The following is a 19,427-nucleotide window of genomic DNA, read 5'->3' as shown; positions in this document are numbered from 1 at the left end:
CAAACCAGGACAGAGCTACCCGCCATAACGACGACTAGAAATACAAAGGCAGCGGCGCCTTCTTTTCCGTGAGATGGTGGGTCATGATGACTGAGACTGGTAAGCCCACTCGTCGTTTCGCTCAGTGCTTATGTAAGAGGATGGCTGAAGACTTTAAAGTTTTCTCATTAGCAGACTGCTGAGGGAGCGTTCTGTCTGAGGTCAGAGTCCAGTCTCCAGAGAAAATGACTGAAAAGAACACAATTGTGTGAAGCGATAGAGAAATGTTGCTCCTGGCCAAATTCTGGACACTCTTTGCAAGGCACACATCAAAGCCTGGCTCCGGGAAATTACCAGGCCGATTTCAGCAGTTCGATACCTAACAGAGCCTTTGATGCCGAGCTGTTACTTAATACTTCCAATGGGGAAAGTGACAGAGCGGAACAGTGGGCTTACGGGAAAAAGGGAGATGGGCCCAGTCTCAGCCATCCACAGACCTCTTCTCATCTCGGTGGAAGACCACACATCACCAACAAAGCACGCATCGCCTTTCCGGGGAGCAGGTGAGTCTCCGTAAGGGTGTACAGACATGAGCATGGCTTCGGTGATGTGCCACGAGCTTCTGTGAAACTCATGTTGGTGACAGCATGCAACGTGCCAAAATACAGAGCACAGATCAGCTCAAACGCAGCCACTGCACTCTGAAAAATAAAGGTCCTGAAGGTTTCTTCACTTGCATGTACTGTTAACCATAAGAGTATTCATTTATAAAAATAAAAAAATAGAGGTTCTTTAATTGTTTTCCTTAATTAGTGGGATATATGAAGAATTACACACTGGAAGGTTCTTCAGAGGTTTTATGTTATAGTAGGATGTAGCTGTTCTATGGAATCACTCTAAAGAACTCCTTTTGGCACCTTTATTGATGAGAGTGCTCCACAGCATGGGCCTTTTCTGCAAAGCAGCACATTTAAAAGCCTTTAAAAGCAGATCCGAATCCAAAGCTGCACACTCACTGTCCATCGTTAATGTGTGTCACATTTACCCAGCTGGTCAACCATTTGAACGGACAGTTGTATGCAACCCCTTGACCAAATTACACCTTCTTTTGAAGCCAATTCGTGAATGCTGCATGTTTCTACAAGCTGAACATGCTTCTACCTGCAGATTTCTATCTACCTGAGCAATCTTTCCTGTGCCACTGGCTGCCACACAACCCCAATCTGTACCCCAGCAGTACAGATTCACCCCCATGCTGCTCATTTGTGGCCAAAGGATCATCTAAAGGTCTCTGAGGTTGATGAGGTTGTTGTACATAACCAGAGAAAGGATTCCTCTGAGGATGCCAGCTAGCAATGCTGCACAGTAGAACGGGGCACCAGCACACCTGTGTCGGCTAAACCTTCCTACTGGAACTCTTCTGAATCTTCTGACTTCTGATTTGCATGGTATAGTGGGAACTGGGTACTGCTGTGCCTTAGCTGTTTGTACCAGCGCAACACACGGTACTAACACACCACCACCATGTCAGTCAGTGTGACTGCAGTGCTGAGAATGACCCACCACCCAAATACTACAGTCTGCTCTGTGGTGGTCAGAGCTGTGAGGTCCTGAGCATTGGACAACAGAGATAACAGAGAAATGGACACAGTGTGGACGTATAGATCTACACAATGCTCAGTGGAGCTGATAGGATGGGCCGAGTTCATCCCAAACTAGTGGTGGTCATAATATTATGATATATAGCTATATAATTTTTAAGTTAATGTGGTCATTTGGCCAAGGCCCAAACTCATAGTGCATTCTGTGCTAGCTTTTTATTTATTTATTTATTTATTTTTAAGCAATGCATGAAGGAGATCTCTCAGAACGAGCTTCATCAAATGATCATTTTCCTCATTGTGTCTCATTGATCACATTGATCATATCAGCGAGAGATGAATACACAATGCCGTCATCATCAGCTGACTTGATCTTGAGAAAACAAGTGCACGGTGCAATGCTATAATTATGGGATGCCTAAGAGTTTGTTGTGCCAAATGAAGAGAGCTTTCAAAGTCAAGCAACTTTCGATACAGAACACCCCTATCCCACAGTGCAGCACACGCACAGAGCATGCGGCAGCCAGTTACGCACTTCCCCGGGCAGAGAGAGACAGAGAGAGAGAGAGAGAGAGAGGGGGGGGGGAGAGAGAGAGAGAGAGAGAGAGAGAGACAGAGAGAGAGAGGGAGAGAGAGAGAGAGGGAGACTGGCTGTGGGATGGAGTCGATACCCAGCGGTGAGGGGAGATGTCTGTGCCGGGTGTCCTTTACAGTGTGTATGTGTGAGTGAGTGCCTTGATCCCAGGCAGTTCCATGATATCCAATCCATCCCCCTGCTCCTCTGTGCTCAACAGAGCCGGTTCAGATGTTGTGGAAGCTTTGAGCCGGCCTGCTTTTACACTACCTCAGTGCGCGATTGCATCACCGTCATCGCCCTCGCGTGCATGTTTCAAGGTCGAGGATATGATTATGATATCCCCCTCGAGATGACCTTAGGCTGGATACATTAACCCTCTCATTACCCCTCTGCCCTAAAACATCTGCTGGTCAGGCACAGAAAACTGAGATACGCATCAGACGGCCATGCTCACTGCAACCGCGCAGCTGTGAGCCAAGCTAAGCGGCAGTGGAGCAGCCAGATAAAGACATCAGAGTGAAAGGCACAAGGGGTGGGGCGGACAATGGTGAGCTAATGGCGATGAGGGATAGAGATAAAGGAAAACTGAGAGAGAGAGAGAGAGAGAGAGAGAGAGAGAGAGAGAGAGCAAAAGTAAAAAATGATAATAAATACATAATTATAATAATTACGTAGCTTTAGCTTTAGAAGGCATGTAACTATACTACATGTCCAAAAGTTTGTGGACGCCCCTTCAAACAAATGTATTCAGCTACTTTAACTTGTACCCATTGCTGACACTGATGTGCAAATGCACACACACAGCTTATCTAGTCCCTGTAGAGAAGTACTGCCAATAGAATAGGACTCTCTGGAGCAGATCAACATCAGGAACCTATTGGCTCCATGCTGCCTAATGCCAGGCATGGGCTAGAGGGGTATTAAGCCCCCCAGCATTGAGCTGTGAAGCAGTGGAAGAACTGTGTTCTCTGGAAAGATGGAGGTGGAGCTTCATCCAGTACTTTTGGGATGACTTAGGCTAAAAATCCAAGATGGAGGAGAGGCTCTGTTTTCTTTTAATGCTCCAAATATCTTGTAGACACACTAACACTTTTGTAGCTGAATGCAATACAATCAATTCCTCACAGCAATGCTCCTACAAAATCTAGTAGAAAGTCTTCCTCTCTGGACAATAGAGACTCCAACAGAAGCAGGAGAAACTCTTTTAAATACCCTTGATTTCAGAGGAAATACTGAATGAGCAGGTGTCCTAATACTTTTGTCCATATAGTATAGTTCAATCCATCATCTAGCCGCTAGAAGAAACATGGTTTTGAGCGGTTATATCTGTAAGCCTGTGGTGTAATGAAGATTGGAGCTGTTCTGCGGGTCATTTTGATCCTACTCAACGTTTCAAAATGACCTTCAATCCAGTGCTTCTTACACAAGAGGCTTTGTCTCTTCTTCTCGCTCTCCCAATTGCAATCTCTCTCTCTCTCTCTCTCTGCTTCTCATTTTTTTTAAACTCCAATCTCTCCTTGTTCCTGCAAGCCACCGGAGAGAACAGGAGCTTCCTAAAGGGAACTTCAAGGACTGCTGAGGACACAAAACCGAACCCCACAGGAGACACAATGGCAGGCTCATTTCATCCCTCGGAGACGCTGGATAAAACAGAGCACTGCGCCTTTGTTCTTTCCCAAAAGTGTCTGGGCGGAATATCTATCAGTATCATCATAGAAAATGGATGTGAACAACTTGCAGAGCAGCGCCGCTAGTAGCTGAGAGATACCACCAACGCTTCATTATTCAGCACAACATTTAGCGCACTGCTTTTTTCGCGGCATAGAAGAAGCTGGGGCTCCCGGCGCCGTCCGCGAGTCTGATCTCTACGTATGAGGCACAGACTCCCTCAGTGAACTTAGTAAACTTCATCTTAGTAAACTAGATCTCTGTATTGGTGGTATGTTTTTCAGAATGATGGGCAAAGGCGGCAAGTCCAGGTCCAGAAAGTAAAAATTTCAATTGCCTGAATGGCTCTATTGTCTGGCTCTTCTGGTGGGTGGATTTTTACTTTCTGGACCTGGATTCGCCACCATTACAAAGATCTAGTTTACTAAGGAACCCTGTGCCTTATACGAAGAGAACAGACTGGCGGACAGCGCTGAGAGGCCCAGCTATGCTGCTAAAAACAAGGTGTGCTGGATTTTTTACTTTTAGGGCCTGAATTTGCCACCTCTGACGCGGATGGGACGAGGACGGGACGGGATGATTTGGGTCTCCAGCAAGCCCTGTTTCAAAGCACAAGCGTTCCCTTCATAAGCCCTCAGCAGGAGTGTCTGGGTCTTACTGTCCAGTGTGAACTCTAGCACAAACTCGCTGCTGTCAACAGGGAAGTTGTGCTTCCAGCTGACGTTAGCATAGTCACTGTTAGCATCCACGGTCAGATTCCAGATCTTTATATTCGGGGCTAAGCAGAACAGGTGGGAGAGGAGTACATTTCACAAATCTCAACCAGTGGCAACCAGAGGAAAAACAACAGGGGCTAATACTTACTACATCAGCACATTACAGCGATGTACACTGGCTTTAATACTTTACTTATTATGCGTTTAGTCTTCTCTAAGCTAGGGTGACCATATGCTGGTTCTGAAAAAGAGGACACTGGGGGACGCTGGGGATGGTTGGGATGTTGTGGCTGGGGAGCTTCGAGTAGGCCTAGGTTGTAGGACGGTGGCGGTGTGTGTCAGGGTGGGGGGCTCATCAGAAATCAGAAATCCAGTACCTCAAATTATTATATTATTATTATAAGAATATTTCACTTTAAGCTTAAATAAATTACTAATCAAACTGTATCAACATAAAAACCTAAAAACCTTTGTGGGGCTGAATCTGATACACTATGGCCTGGGGGTCGTGGGTTTGAATCCCGAGCCATGCTGCTTTGCCGTCAGCAGCCGGAGTCAGAGAGAGCACAACTGGTCATGCTCTCTCCAGGTGGGTAGATGGCACTCTCTTTCCCCTCTCTTAAGTGATGTTGGCTGGCACAGGCGTCTATTAGTTGTGGATCTGGGAGTTGGGGACCCGGTGCTTTCCTAACCCTAACCCGTATGCATGTATCAGAGGAGGCGTGTGTTAAGGCCTTACCCTCCTAGTGTCGGGAGTGTTGCGAGTGCTAGGGGGAGCTACAGTAAACTGGCAGAACCAGATTGAGAGAAAAAAATTAACTAAATTATAATATATAAAAAAGGTCACTTTAAATGTAAAGAATATGACATTTATAATAGTTTACCCTTTTGAATGAAATTATGAATTCAAATGATTTTTTTTTTTTGATTAACTAGTTAATGTTGACCATTAGCGGTGGTGAGAAGGCGGGGCTTAAACAGACGTGTTTAAAGCTGTAAAAATCTGAACACATCTCCACATTTTACACAGTTCAGAAGTCCCAGCAGACGCATTTATTTTTCCCATCCCAAAAAAAGAGGGCGTATGGTCACCCTAGCTAAGCCCTGCAATGAAATTCTCCAGCGACAGTCTTTTAATCTCATAAAACAATAACAAGCTAATTGGATGCTACAGTCAATACAAACTCTTATCAGTGTCAATACTAATTTGAGGAAAGTGCTTTCTTAAGAGTACAGGGCAATCATCCGTCAAGTCCCTGTCAAAATTTGGCCACTTTAACTAGACAGGGTCTCTGTGCCCACCCTAATGAATAAATCCACAGAGGGGTCCAGCTTAGCTGAGACTGCTATTCAAATTGGACTGCTTTGTACTTTTACACTGACAGACTGGTGGTGGTGTCTGAGGAAATACCCAGCATGTTCATATCCACCCTCTTGGTGGTGAAAGGCCGGGTGGGCAGGGTTGTAGGGCTGGAGGTAGTAGTGGCAGGTGTAGTGGTGGTAGTTGTAGTTGTAGTAGTCGGAGCAGGAGTGGTGGGGGTAGCAGCAGTAGTAGGGGCAATGGTAGTAGTTGTTGAGGTACTAATGGTTGTACTCGGGACGGTGGTTGGGGGAAGAGGGGGAGGAGGAGTGGCGAACACCAAGGCATCTGTAGAATCAATCACTGAGAGAGGAAGAGAGGAGCAGTTAAACACAGCAAACAAAGCCTGGACAGCGGCACCAACAGATCTCACACGAGCAAAGAGCTGTGGCGTCCGATAGAATTCCCACAACCTTGGGTGATCGCAGGAGGGGAGGACGATGCTGCGTTTACATTATGACTGTGGTGGGCGGGATATTCCATGTTATTCAGTGGAAAAGAAAATTCTGCCTGGGTCAGCAGCGGCCAGCAGAACCGACCAGAGCAGCAGAATAAACAGCAGAATAAAAATAAAGTTGTTTATTTTTGGGCTCGTACACTTAGGCATAATCACAGGATAAGCAAAGTTCACATGTGTTTAACATGCTTTTATGGATGGAATAGTGGCTAAAATCACTTTGGAAAGCACAGGAAATCTACTGGTATATCACAGAATGATGTAAATGTATACCCTCAGCATGAAAACGCAGCATTCGATATTAAAGCCAGGCATACACTGCTCAATTTCAGCATGCTTTGACCCTCTGGAGTCTATGAACACACTGACACATCAAATCGGATGATTCTCTGTGTATCTTTGTGATAAAACTGAATCTGTGGACTCCGCAGATTCCGCATCTGGAGTTACGAGGCTTTTAAATTAATTCAGTGTATGTCTGGCTTCAGCTTTTAGCAGATTACTCGAGAGTAAATTCATCCTGGTTCCAAATGGTGTCAATGATGTTCTTATTGTACAACACTGCCACCAAGTGGCTGTCTGTTTTCCTTATCCATTCCCTATTTGCTAGCATCTTGGGATGATACGGGATTGTGGGAAATCCATAAAGTGGATTACAACCATGCAAGATCTTTACTTCACATTTTTTAAAAACAACACAGTGGAAAAGACTCCGAGACTTGGAGTGGATCATTATACCTGCACGTCTTCACCTGAAGTCCTTAGAGACAGAGCTCCACGTCTCAGAACCATGACCCTTTAATTCATGCAAAGGCAACCCCACAGAACAAGACCAGCATCTCCTCAGAACCGACTGACAGGCAAAAGATGGCTGAGAGGGAAAGCGTGTGCCGGGTAAGAACAGCCAGCTGGGTGCTTACACCCCCTGGTGGCCAAGGTTATGCTTGCTAGAGGATAGCTCTGAGCGAAGCGCCAGTAAACCTTGCCAAACCAGGATACCAGGAAAGACATGCTGGTGGAAAGGCCTTCTTCGAGATCCAGCGGAGGTGTGCTGTCCATTCCCGAACCGCCAAGCAGCAAGCAGCTCGGTGCGCTCTTACCTGTAGTGTCCTTTTAGGCCGCCAAACAGGCCAGAGCAAAACAAGAAAGGAGGTGGAAGCGCAAGCAGAAGCAGTGGATAGTGCGGGCAGCGAATGAAATGTGGCCAGCCTCCTAGTGGATTGGCATCAATGTGACAAATGGATATTTCCTAAACTTCTCCACAGGAAGTTTCAGGAAGCATGCGCAGACCTTTAGGTGACGGGAAACCAAATCAGGCTCTTCCACGTAAATCAGTTTAGTGTTTAAAAAAAGATCAGTCCTCCACTTCTCCTCCAAGGTAATCGTGATGCTTGTACTTCGCTGGTGGCGCTTTTTAACCTGAACCTCCGAAAGACTTTGGTTCTACTCTGTTACACCTTGTTGCCAGGCAACAGAGGTATCCAGGGAAGATCTCTGTTCCTTAAACATTTAGGTGCCACCCATTTATGAAGACTTTGCTTTGTAGCTTATGTAACCCTTAGAAGTAGCAGTTATCAAAGACACAGTGTAACTAAGTCTTCATCATTTCTTCATTTTCAGTCTTTGAAACTCTATATGGACCACATTTCTATAGATATAGAGGATCATAATCTATCAGCTGATACACTGTCTGTGTTAGAAAGCAGAGGATTTTTGAATTACTAAAAGTTACTGCTACATTTTTGCCACTTTTTTGTCAATAATATGCAAATACACTCAACTAAAACTGCAACATAATTACAAATAATTCAAATAATAGAGAAAAATAAAAATCAACAACTCCCGACTTCTAAGGGTTAATGGTGAAATCAGAACCGCATGCTGGGAAAGGCCAAACAGGGCATGTGACAGGAAGGGATGCTGGGGCAAAGGTGGCAAGGTGCCGTCAGGGATCGGAGGTCAAACGATAAGAAATAAGGAAACAAAAGACATATTATTGATCCTGATTGATCTGATCTGATCTGATCTAGAAGCTTTAACCCATTTGTGAAAGTACCTGTTAAGCCTATATCTAACTGAGCGTCAGTAAGCAGTAACAGCAGTGCGGTGAACGTGTCCCATCCCTGAAAGCACACAGTGATACTGACCGAGACAGATGGACAGACAGACAGACTGAAAGACAGCTATTAGTAGACAGTGCAGTTTAGATCACGTTATAAGTAAAGCTCCATAAATAGGCTCAGATCTAATTATGCCAAATGACTCCCTTTTTATACCTAAGTCTGATGACGTCTAATCAGCCTGCTCGATCTATCAGTACATCATTACTGCAATACTTTCTTCTGTACAGCCTTTGGTGATCTGAGTAACTTCATCAGGGCAGCATCTTTTTAATGTGACTCATTTTAATCAATACTTAACATTGACAAATATACTGAGCAATCTACCAATTATTCAGACGATTGATTTGACTGAGTTTTAAGCAAAGGTCAAACTATATGGGTTAACACCAACACATTTTGCTTTAGCTGTCAAAGACGATGTGGACAAAAGTATTGGGACACCTGCTCATTCATTGTTTCTTATGAAATCAAGTGTATTAAACAAAGTAACTGTCTCTACTGTCTAGAGAAGAAGGCTTTCTACTAGATTTTGGAGGATTTGATTGCATTCAGCAACATAAGCATCAGTGAGGCCAGGATGTTGGATGAGGATCACCACCTCACCTCATCCTCCCCAACTACCAAACTCATCCCACCCAAAACTACTGGATGGAGCTCCACCACCATCATTCCAGAGAACACAGCTCTTCCACTGCTCCACAGCTCCTCAATGCTGGGGGGCTTTATACCCCTCTAGCCCACGCCTGGCATTAGGCAGCATGGAGCCAATAGGGTCATGATGTTGATCTGCTCAGTATTCACAGTATCTAAATCACAGACTATGGTCAGGATTAAGGGTCATGGAGCCTTCTTTGGATAATGAGAGCTAAACTGCACTGTTGCAGAGGACAGACAGACAGATAGAGAGACACAGAGACAGACAGGCAAGCAGGCAGGCATCTCCTCATTACATACACCTGCAGAGTCAGTACCTGAAGTGATAAAGTCTTCTTTCACACCGAGGGAGAGAGAGAGAGAGAGACAGACGAGAGGATAAAGAGGAAATTGGACAGGTCAGAGCAGACTGAGAGCAGCTAAGAAACCAAGAAACGAAGCTGAGAGAGAAAATCACAAAAGACCACAAGAGTTAGAACCACAACATGGCAAGCAAACGCCAAGAGACGAGGACAAAGAGAAGGAAGAAACAGAAAGAGACAGAAGGGAAATGACAGACAGGACCACAGACAAGAACACTGTGTGATTGTGCTCTCAGCGACTGATCCACTCGCTGCTCCTAGCAACAGTAAACAGTGGAGACGGAGCTCGGCTGACCTAGAAAGGTGGCCTGGTGATAACGTCAGCTCCCAGTGAAAGGCATTCCTCATACGGATTCAGGATTACGAACGCTGCTTCTGTTCGGTGTAAACTAGAGCAAAGCCGAGTCTCCAGAGAGGCCTTTTACAAAGTTCTCACCTAATTCCCTGTTTAAACACGCTGAGCAGCTCTCTCTCTCGCTGAGCCTCTGCTCCTGTACGGATATTTTATTCAGCAGAAGCGTCTGGATAACATTTAAAAAGGGTTTAAACACTGTCTGTGTCTCAAATCAGACCTATGCTCTATATCCGCTGTATTTGGCAGCGCTCTAAGCTTAGAGGTATATCTAGTTTGTTCACACTAGACAGCGAGTCGATTAGAGTGTTTGAATAAGGCCGTAAATGTAAATCCAAATGTATCTGTACACGGAAAAATATTTCACTACTTAGCCTTGATTTATTTTTGTTGTGTAGAATCTAGATATTTTATTTTCTCATTTGGAACACACACATTGTACCAGTAGCAGCATATTTAAAAAATTATAGCAACAATTAAGGATATTTTCAAAAATGTTTTCTAATGCAGAAAATCTAACATCATGATGAGCAGCTTGTGCAGGTTGTCGGTAGCTATTGACTGGATTTTAGTTGTATTTCTATGTTTTTCAGATGTTAGGTTTTGAGTCTGAGTAAGGCTGAGTTTTGAAGATCTGCTGTTTGAACAACATCCTAGGTCTTGTTAGAAAATGTGCTTCAGCTTCAGGCTGTATTTAGGTCTGTTTTGGCCGTTACGTTTTCTCATTAGGAATTTCTTAGTGCCCTCTGCTGGGCTGTTTTTGTGTTGCTGTGTGGATGAGCACATGTTGAGAAATCTATTTCTGAAGCAGGACTCCCTCTTTAATGATGCAGTTAATTAGTGTTGGCGGTAACATACATATTCCCAATCCCAAATAATTTGGATCTTAATCTTAACGAACTGCATTTAGTATTGAACATGCCATAATATCATTGTATCACATATTACCATTATAGCATTCTGAAATCCTTCAGAATGCTTATTCTAAAAAAGCTGCATACTGTACATAGCCTAATGCAAACACCACTGCATGGAAATTCAGCCCAGACAAACATATCTAACTCAAAAACAAAATTACAAGCTTCAGTGACCCCTACAGGTGTATCAATTCACAAAATTCAGAATTTGATATAAGACAATCTTACCATTTCAGTAATATTTTGATGCAGCAAAAATAAGGAGCGTCTAAACAATGATACAGTATAATATGCTATAATCTTCTTATACAGTTCAATATTGTTTGTATTGTCACTTTCTGTGGCCTTTGACGGCTTCATGAGTAACTGAGTAAAATTTGCTCTGTTTTAAGGGATAATAATAATTGATTGTTATGTTGTTTGATGACCACAGCCTCCTGTGTGCTAAGTGAAGTGTTTATTGCATTTTCATATTGAATGATTTATTAAAGATTTAAGTTTTATAATATTATCATATATATTATTTTGCCTCCTATTGCCTAGCCTGGTTAAATCACTGGTTACTCTCTTGGCTGCCTGTGTAGCCTCACTACTATACACCCTCTTTAATATCTCACCAAAACAAAAATCAACATGGACGCCACTGTAACATTTTATAGCACAACACTCTGACACAGCGCACACTCAGTGAATACATCCTGTCAGTAACAGCTCACCTTCATTGGCGAAATGAGGCGACTCCTCGGCGTACACCTCTCCGGAGCCGACCTGCGTCCTGGCAGACAGGTAGAACTTGTAGCGGGTAAAGCGGTCAGGTAGGCGGATGGTATGCTCCGTCTCGTTGGCGAAAAAGCTCTGGACCTGCTGACTACCCACCTGCGTCCCATTAACTAGAAGATCAAAAAAGTTTAGTAGAAACGACATCAAGCATATTGAACAATTAATCAAATCCATGAAATATGTAAAAAAAAAAAGTCTCCTAACAGGTTCCGGACCTGGCGTACAGTTCCAGGAAAAAAGTTAAATGGATTTAATTAACATAAACTTAAACTGTCCCTTAAAAAATCATCATGGAATCAAAAGAGGGTCTTCCATCCGCTCTGGAAGACCATGCTTGGTTTATTTTTATGTATTTTGTTTCACCTTTGTTTCAAGAAACCCAGTCTGAATATTCAGATTTGTACAGTTAGACTCAGGGGTAGGGTTGTAATCAATAGAAATGAACTATCCTAGAAGCGACTGTAACACTGTGTTCTACACGTAAATAAAGCACCAAAGGATAAGGTGAGCTGACCTGTATTGTACTTGAGCGTGTAGCCGATCAGAATGCCGTTTGGCTCAAGAGGCTTGTCCCACTCCAGGTGGATGGTTTCTGTGTTTCTCTGAACAATCTTGAAGAACTTCGGAGCTCCTGGCACTATTGAAAAGTTCAAAAAAAGAAATCAGGATCTGTGACAATAACAGACTTTTGTCCTGAACAACAACAGAGTTCTCCAAATGGCAAAAATGAGATCCTAAGTCCTCTATATGTATTAAATATTTCCTTTTTTTATTTACATTTTTCATTTTATTGAAGGTGTCGTATTATAGTGTCAGAAAATTTTGCTTAAGTCTATAAATATAATCATCCAGTGGAATAAAAGACAGTTGTAGTAAAATGTGTAAAATTACTTAAAACAAGTACAAATAAATAGCCAATACAGGATATAATCTTATAATATTCTTAAGACAATGTAACATTAAAAATATCAGATATTTAAACGACATTTAAGAGGATTTCACTTGTTAACATATCAGCAGAATAAGTAATACTGAAAAGCTCAGTGACTTTAACATTTACATACTTTCGGCCATACAGTGTATCTGTCTACCGTATCTGAGGCAGCAAATCAGAACAGAGGTCATTTACATATCACTATTAAAAGCATACTCATTAACATGTTTAATTGTAGGTGGTGATAAACGTTGTAAAATCAGTGTAAAAACAAAATTAGAACTGTTTCTGATCCATAAACCCACACCAACAGCATAGAAGATAGATAGCATAGAGAGAAACAAGGCAAAAGGGGTTAGGCTCTGAGTGGCTCAGTGGTCTAATGTGATGCCACTATGACCCGGGGGGTCGCAAGTTTGAATCCTGAGCCATGCCACTTTGCCATCAGTGGCCGGAGTCGGAAAGAGCACAAGGCTCTCTCAGAGTGGGTAGATGGCGCTCTCTCCCCTTATCACTCTTAAGCGATGTTGGTGAAGCTGGGGACCCGGCACTTTCCTCCGAGTGTGTCGGCTGCCCGGTGGTGCAGTAAAGGAAGAGAGAAAGTAAATAAAAGAAATGTCCTACCGCCTTCCTTGGTCTCAAACTCCACGGTTTTGCTGTGTGGCCCCTCAAACTTGTTATTGGCCACGACCATGTACATGCTGTATTTGCTATAAGGGATGAGATCAGTCAAGATGCCCGTGTTCTGAGACACATCGCTGTAGAAGCCTTTCGTCTTCTTTTCCTTGTTCACCTTCACGCCCCTCACCAGGCTGGCCTCCCGCCGATAGTAAAGCTGCGAACACAGACAGGAAATGTGAAAGTTGTTAGGCCTGTGTACACCTTTGATCCGGCCTGAATGCCTTTGGCATGCTTTTGATCGTGCTGGGAGTGTGACAGTGAGCCGTCGAAAAACCGCATCAAATGTACACGGCTGGAAGGTGGTTGCACTGATCTGGCTCAAATGAGTGCAAAAGTCTTTGATCCTCCTCAAACAGTGGTTTCAGTTCTCAGATGTGCCAGCCTTTAAGATCCGTAAGCTGCATCAAAGAACACCCTAAATGTCCCTAATGTCAACACAGCATGTCTGCCAACTTCTCTTTGAGCCACTATTTAGAAATGATGGACACTGTTCTCGTAGCTGCAGTTAAAGCAGAGGATGGAGAGACTAGCTCAGATAATAAGGTCTTCCAGGACTGCTTGTTTTTGCTATGAACATGTGGATGTTCCTTAGATGTCTGTCTACCCACACTTATGACTCAACAGAGACAAATTCTGACCAATTTTTAATGGAAAATCCATCTCAGGACTAGTTTCTGCTGGTAGCTGGGTTCACATGGTCTTCACTGATCTTTGATGGTCACGGTGGCTGAAAAGCTGCTCAACCAGGTCAAAACATACCCAATTTTTCATACCCCAGTTAAACCAGGTGATCAGCTGAGCTTTTAACCAGCATGTTTCCATTTGAGTTTAATGGACAGTTTGACAGTTTGACCCATAATCGTGGTCATGATGGTCGCCCAGCTTGGACAGGACAAGTCAAGACAGCCACATTAACTATTAGTGTTGGACACAGATGGAATTTGGGCTGGACAATATGGTAAAAATACTGTATATATACTGTACTGTACTGTATATATATACAGTCATGCCCGAAAGTATTCATACCCCTGGCAAAGTTTGACTTAAATTTACTTTTATTTAACCAGAAGTTATATTTTTGCCTTGAAACGACACAGGCATCTCCCAGGAGATAACACGATGATGTACAAGAGGCATCATTGTGGGAAAAAGTATTTCTCAGCTTTTATACACATTTGAACAAAAAGTGGCATGTCCAAAATTATTCATACCCTTTGAAAACTGTCACAGTATATGGGAAAATCCAAAGTTCTATACCATTATAAATAGTCCAAGCTGTTTTAAAGCATCCTAATTACCCTGATTCATTGGGAACAGCTGTTTTAATCAACTCAACAGGAGAAAAACAGCAGCTCTCTGCAGTTGGTTTGTGGACAGTCATGGCTAAGACAAAGGAGCTCACTAAGGACCTGCGGCTGTGCATTGTGGCCGCTCACAAGTCAGGAAAGGGCTATAAAGCCATATCAAAATGTTTTCAAGTTCCAGTGGCTACAGTGCAAAGTATTATTAAAAAATACAAGAAGTTCCGCACTGTGGAAAATCTCAGAAGATGTGGTCGGAAGCCAAAAGTGACACCTGTGCTGGCCAGGAGAATAGTGAGAGAGGTGAAGAAAAATCCAAGGATCACCACCAAGGCCATCCTGGTGAATCTGGACTCTGCTGGTGGCGACATCTCAAGGCAGACAGTTCAACAGACACTGCACGCTGCTGGGTTCCACGGACGCAGGCCAAGGAGGACACCACTTCTCCAGAAAAGGCACACAAAAGCCCGCTTGACCTTTGCAAATGCTCATCTGGACAAAGAAGAAGACTTCTGGTGTTCTGTTTTATGGTCAGATGAAACAAAAATTGAATTGTTTGGCCACAATGATGTGTGCACCATTTGGCGTAAAAAAGGAGAAGCCTTCAACCCTAAGAACACCATCCCCACTGTCAAACATGGTGGTGGGAACCTAATGTTTTGGGGGTGTTTTTCAGCCAATGGACCAGGGAACTTGATCGCAGTAAATGGCACCATGAAAAAAGAGCAATACATCAAGATTCTCAACAACAACATCAGGCAGTCTGCAGAGAAACTTGGCCTTGGGAACCGGTGGACATTTCAGCACGACAACGACCCAAAACACACAGCCAAAGTGGTGAAGAAATGGTTAGCAGACAAAAACATTAATGTTTTGCAGTGGCCCAGCCAGAGTCCTGACTTGAATCCAATTGAGAATCTGTGGAGGGAGCTAAAGATCAGGGTGATGGCAAGGAGACCCTCGAACCTCAAAGAGTTGGAGCTCATCACTAAAGATGAATGGGCAAAAATACCAGTGGAGACATGCAAAAAGCTGGTCAGCAATTACAGGAAGCGTTTGATTGCTGTAATAGCCAATAAAGGCTTTTCTATTAATTATTGAGAAGGGTATGAATAATTTTGGACATGCCACTTTTTGTTCAAATGTGTATAAAAGCTGAGAAATATTTTTTTTACAATGATGCCTCTTGTATATCATCGTGTTATCTCCTGGGAGATGCCTGTGTCGTTTCCAGGCAAAAATATAATTTCTGGTTAAATAAAAGTAAATTTAAGTCAAACTTTGACAGGGGTATGAATACTTTCGGGCATGACTATATATATATATATTTATATATATATATATATATATATATATATATATATATATAAAGACTTCAAGTCTGTAATCACAGACTAAAAACATCATTCTTATAAGCCACTATTCAGATCCTCTCTCGTACTAAATACAGTGATTTATACTCAACATCTGCTGCTCTTCATCTAATTAATCCAGTCTAATTACAATTAGTAATTACAGCTCCTCTATGTGCTTAAAAAAGCATATTATTATCTCTATAACAAAATGTATCACAATGCTCTAACCACTAAGCCACCACTGCCCCTACTGTCCCCACAGAGCCACCACTGCCTCATGGTAATGCTCATTTTTGGTCGAGTTGATAATGCTTGTAGTCCAGCTAAACCACCTAACTCAACCACCTAACACTACCCTAAGCCAGTCAGGAGCTCATTAGTTGAGCTCTGTTACTCAACCAGCTTTACCAGCTTGACCAGGCCAGGCTAATTAGCGGTGATGGGCACTACAGAAACCTGCTAGACGAAGCCTTTGTCTTCACTAATGCAGACGATGAACGTTTTCTTTTGACAGTTTTAATATATTGGTGGCAAAAGATGAGAAGCTGTTTGCAGTAGGTTATGGCTTATTGCATACAGACATAGAACATACTTGCTGATGTGTTTATTTACATGGGAACACATTGGGGACTTTGGGGAAAGTTGTAAATGCAATCTGGCCAAAGTACATCCAGATATAATGAGTAAAAGGTGTAAACAAGCTTTACTAATGTTATTACATGTTATTATACTTACACAGTACACTAAAAGTCATCATTTCACACATTCCAGCTTAAAACGCTGGAGTCAAAGCAGCAGGTCAGTCAAGCTATGGTATCCCTGGAGCAGAGAAGGCTAATTGTTTTGCTTAAGGGCCCAACATTGGCCTTTTAGCAGACCAGGGTATCAATAAGCAGTGCTCTAACCACTGAGCCACCTCTGCCCTTTAGAATGCTGTTGATGAAATTCATAACTAAGCCCTGATGAATAAGAATAAGGTCCACGGACCTCATCAAGGCTTGTATGAGAAACGTAGGAACTCACTCTGTACTCCTTAAACTCTCCATGAATGGAGCTGGGCTCGATGGTGACCCAGTGCACGTTCACTTTGGTACTGTCGACCTTCGACACCCTGAGATCAGCAGGTGCAGCAGACGGCTCTAACAGAAACAGTAACAGAAAGATGGGAATAAATAAAAAGAGTGAAACAGCCGCTGATACAAGCAGACAGAGGTGGGCTTCAACACAAACACTGCTACTTACTGTCCTCCCCTGAGTAGCCAATGACTACGTTTGATTCTGGGCCTCGACCAAAGTCGTTGACTGCCTGGATTTTGATCTCGTAGGGGACGTAGGTCTCTGTATCGCTGACCACGTGCTTTGTACTGGTAGTGGTGACATTATTCCACTCTTCCTCATGGTCTTTCCTCCTCCATGACACCACGTAACGCAGCTCAGGTCCATTCCTTTGCGTGTCCAATAAGGGCTGGAGGCACAGATTTGAATATGACATTAAAACAACTGGGTTAAAACTGTCACAAGCGAGGGGGAAATGTTAACTGACAAATAACAATCAGATCAATGTAGAGATGACCTGATCTGATCTGAAAGGTATATTTTATCCATGACTTCATACCTCACTTTTCTCTATACTGTAATATTTCAATCAGACCTTAAAAAAATAATGCTAATAATCTGATTACAGAGCATTTCAGTTAAATCAGTTTAGCTTAGTCTAACGTTCTCCTAACATTTTAAGCTGAGCTTCAAAAACATTAGTAAATAAACTGCAGCTGAAACTGATGAAACATTTAGTACGATGTTTAGTCTGTAGCTCTTCCCCCTCATCTGCAGGTTAGAGCGCCCTCTAGGGGAGATCTTCCTATTTTCAGACTCCTGAGCCTAGAGGGCTGTGGTGTTAATGTGATTTGAACTTATGATCTCCTAAACCTTGTAGACAATTAGACAGTCGCTCCACTCTAGAGCTGTGAAGCCATGTACTTTTGTGTCCAAGAAAAAAGGGAAGGTAAATTTACTGTAATTCCACAGTTCTCGACCGGCCCTACAGTCTAACTGCCCTTATAACTTTATAAAAGCCTACAGCTAACGCTGACAATTACTAAAATTCTCTGTAAAAATCTAGACTTTCATGTAGCCCAGCACATCTTACCTAAACTCCATTGAATATTGTAATTTTAATGTACTAGTGTAAAGTGTGAGGCTGTATTATCTTTCAGACTTAGATGCTCAACATTATTTGGTTCAGATTGGGACTAACCCTTTAAACTAATCTATTAATTACCTGCCAAGTGATCTCCATGTTGTTTTTCCTGGTACCCCATCCTTTAAGGCCACTGGGGGCGACATCGGGTGCTGAAAACAAAGAATTCTGCATTAGCACCCAAGTGACATATACTCAAAGCTTCAGCTAAACACTTTTGTACATTATGAAGTCCATAATAAATGTAACATGATTCCCATAATGCACAGCACTCTCAGTTAAGATGCTTACTCATCTAAGCATTTGCCTTTCATTTCTGAACTTTGCCCTCAGTCACTTACGAGTTCCGCTGGTCTGGTAGCGGGCCGAAGGGCGGCTGGGGCGGCTCTGGCCAACGTTGTTAGTGGCGATGACTCGGAATTGGTAGTTCACAAAAGGAGACAGCTGCAGGTTCACTGAGTTCTGGTTGCCAGCATAACTGGACAGATTTTGCCATTCACCTGGTTTCCACCGGTCCTCTTCAAACTGGACAAGGAATTCTGTTTAGACGGAGCAAAGACACAACAACTGAATCCCGGATTCTGCAACTGCATTCTAGTTAGGGGTACACAGGTTGATAGAAGTGATTGGTGATGACCATACCTGTCACAGGACTGTTGTTTTCATTGCCGGGGACCCAGGTAAGCCGTACAGAGCGTGCCGATAGGTCGGACAGCTCTAGGTCCTGAGGAGGATCAGGACGATCTGGAGGAAGCAGAGTACACATGTGATTACACTAGATCTCAGAGTAGTGTGTTAGCTTTATTATGGAACAGTGCCAAAAGCTAAAATTAACTAAATCTGGATTATAACAAGAAATTCTACATTTTTCAATGTTTCATTTGTTATTCTCACAATATTGACTTTTGTGATGCTGATATTGCACAAGGCTGTGTTATGCAAGTAAGTCATTTAAAGGGCCATTATCCTAAACTGTACTTATATTTTATTTTATAATGTCAGCCTATAATGTTTGTGTGGGTTTATGCAGAATTCAGTTTTATACAATCAGTTTTAAACCCCTATTAATACCTTACAAAGAAACAGGCTGTTTTTTTACTGTGCAGATATACAGTCTATACAAAGTTTGGACACAGACATGTATTGTTAATTTCTAGATTAAATTAGAAGAAAAAATCTCTACAAGAAACAAACATTCATAATCTTTTCCTGCTAATTTTAGATTTAAATTTCTCAAATTATTCTCAAACATATTGGGAAGAAATATGGGGACTAAATAACAATTTATTTACATTACAATAATTATGCATAATCTTTGTACAAGTCACCATTTGCTGATTTTGTTATTTAATTGTAAAATGTGCAGAGGCTTGTTCTATGTAAAGGATGTGTAACTTATTTTCATCACCT

The 19,427-nt window shown here is 42.7% G+C and overlaps 1 protein-coding gene across 13 annotated transcripts in view; it reads right to left on the bottom strand.

The window, feature by feature from the left end:
* nfasca (neurofascin homolog (chicken) a) overlaps positions 1-19,427 on the bottom strand; it is a 127,532-nt gene that overhangs the window by 20,674 nt on the left and 87,431 nt on the right. For 9 of the 13 annotated variants that reach the window (XM_072665464.1, XM_072665469.1, XM_072665468.1 and 6 more), the window contains 11 exons: positions 18,660-18,761; positions 18,359-18,556; positions 18,099-18,169; positions 17,060-17,282; positions 16,841-16,956; positions 13,105-13,315; positions 12,061-12,183; positions 11,483-11,656; positions 9,453-9,467; positions 5,953-6,204; positions 4,484-4,603 (listed from right to left, as the gene is read on the bottom strand). In XM_072665464.1, the coding sequence (XP_072521565.1) occupies positions 4,484-4,603; positions 5,953-6,204; positions 9,453-9,467; positions 11,483-11,656; positions 12,061-12,183; positions 13,105-13,315; positions 16,841-16,956; positions 17,060-17,282; positions 18,099-18,169; positions 18,359-18,556; positions 18,660-18,761 (1,605 nt within the window). The remainder of the gene's footprint in view (positions 1-4,483; positions 4,604-5,952; positions 6,205-9,452; positions 9,468-11,482; positions 11,657-12,060; positions 12,184-13,104; positions 13,316-16,840; positions 16,957-17,059; positions 17,283-18,098; positions 18,170-18,358; positions 18,557-18,659; positions 18,762-19,427) is intronic. The other 4 variants (XM_072665475.1, XM_072665476.1, XM_072665467.1 and 1 more) reach the window with 3 other exon arrangements.

The sequence above is a fragment of the Salminus brasiliensis genome, chromosome 21 (assembly GCF_030463535.1).
Source record: "Salminus brasiliensis chromosome 21, fSalBra1.hap2, whole genome shotgun sequence".
In the NCBI taxonomy this organism is placed as follows: domain Eukaryota; kingdom Metazoa; phylum Chordata; class Actinopteri; order Characiformes; family Bryconidae; genus Salminus; species Salminus brasiliensis.
Note: the sequence above shows the minus strand (reverse complement) of the source record. Positions and strands in the feature narration are given on the sequence as shown.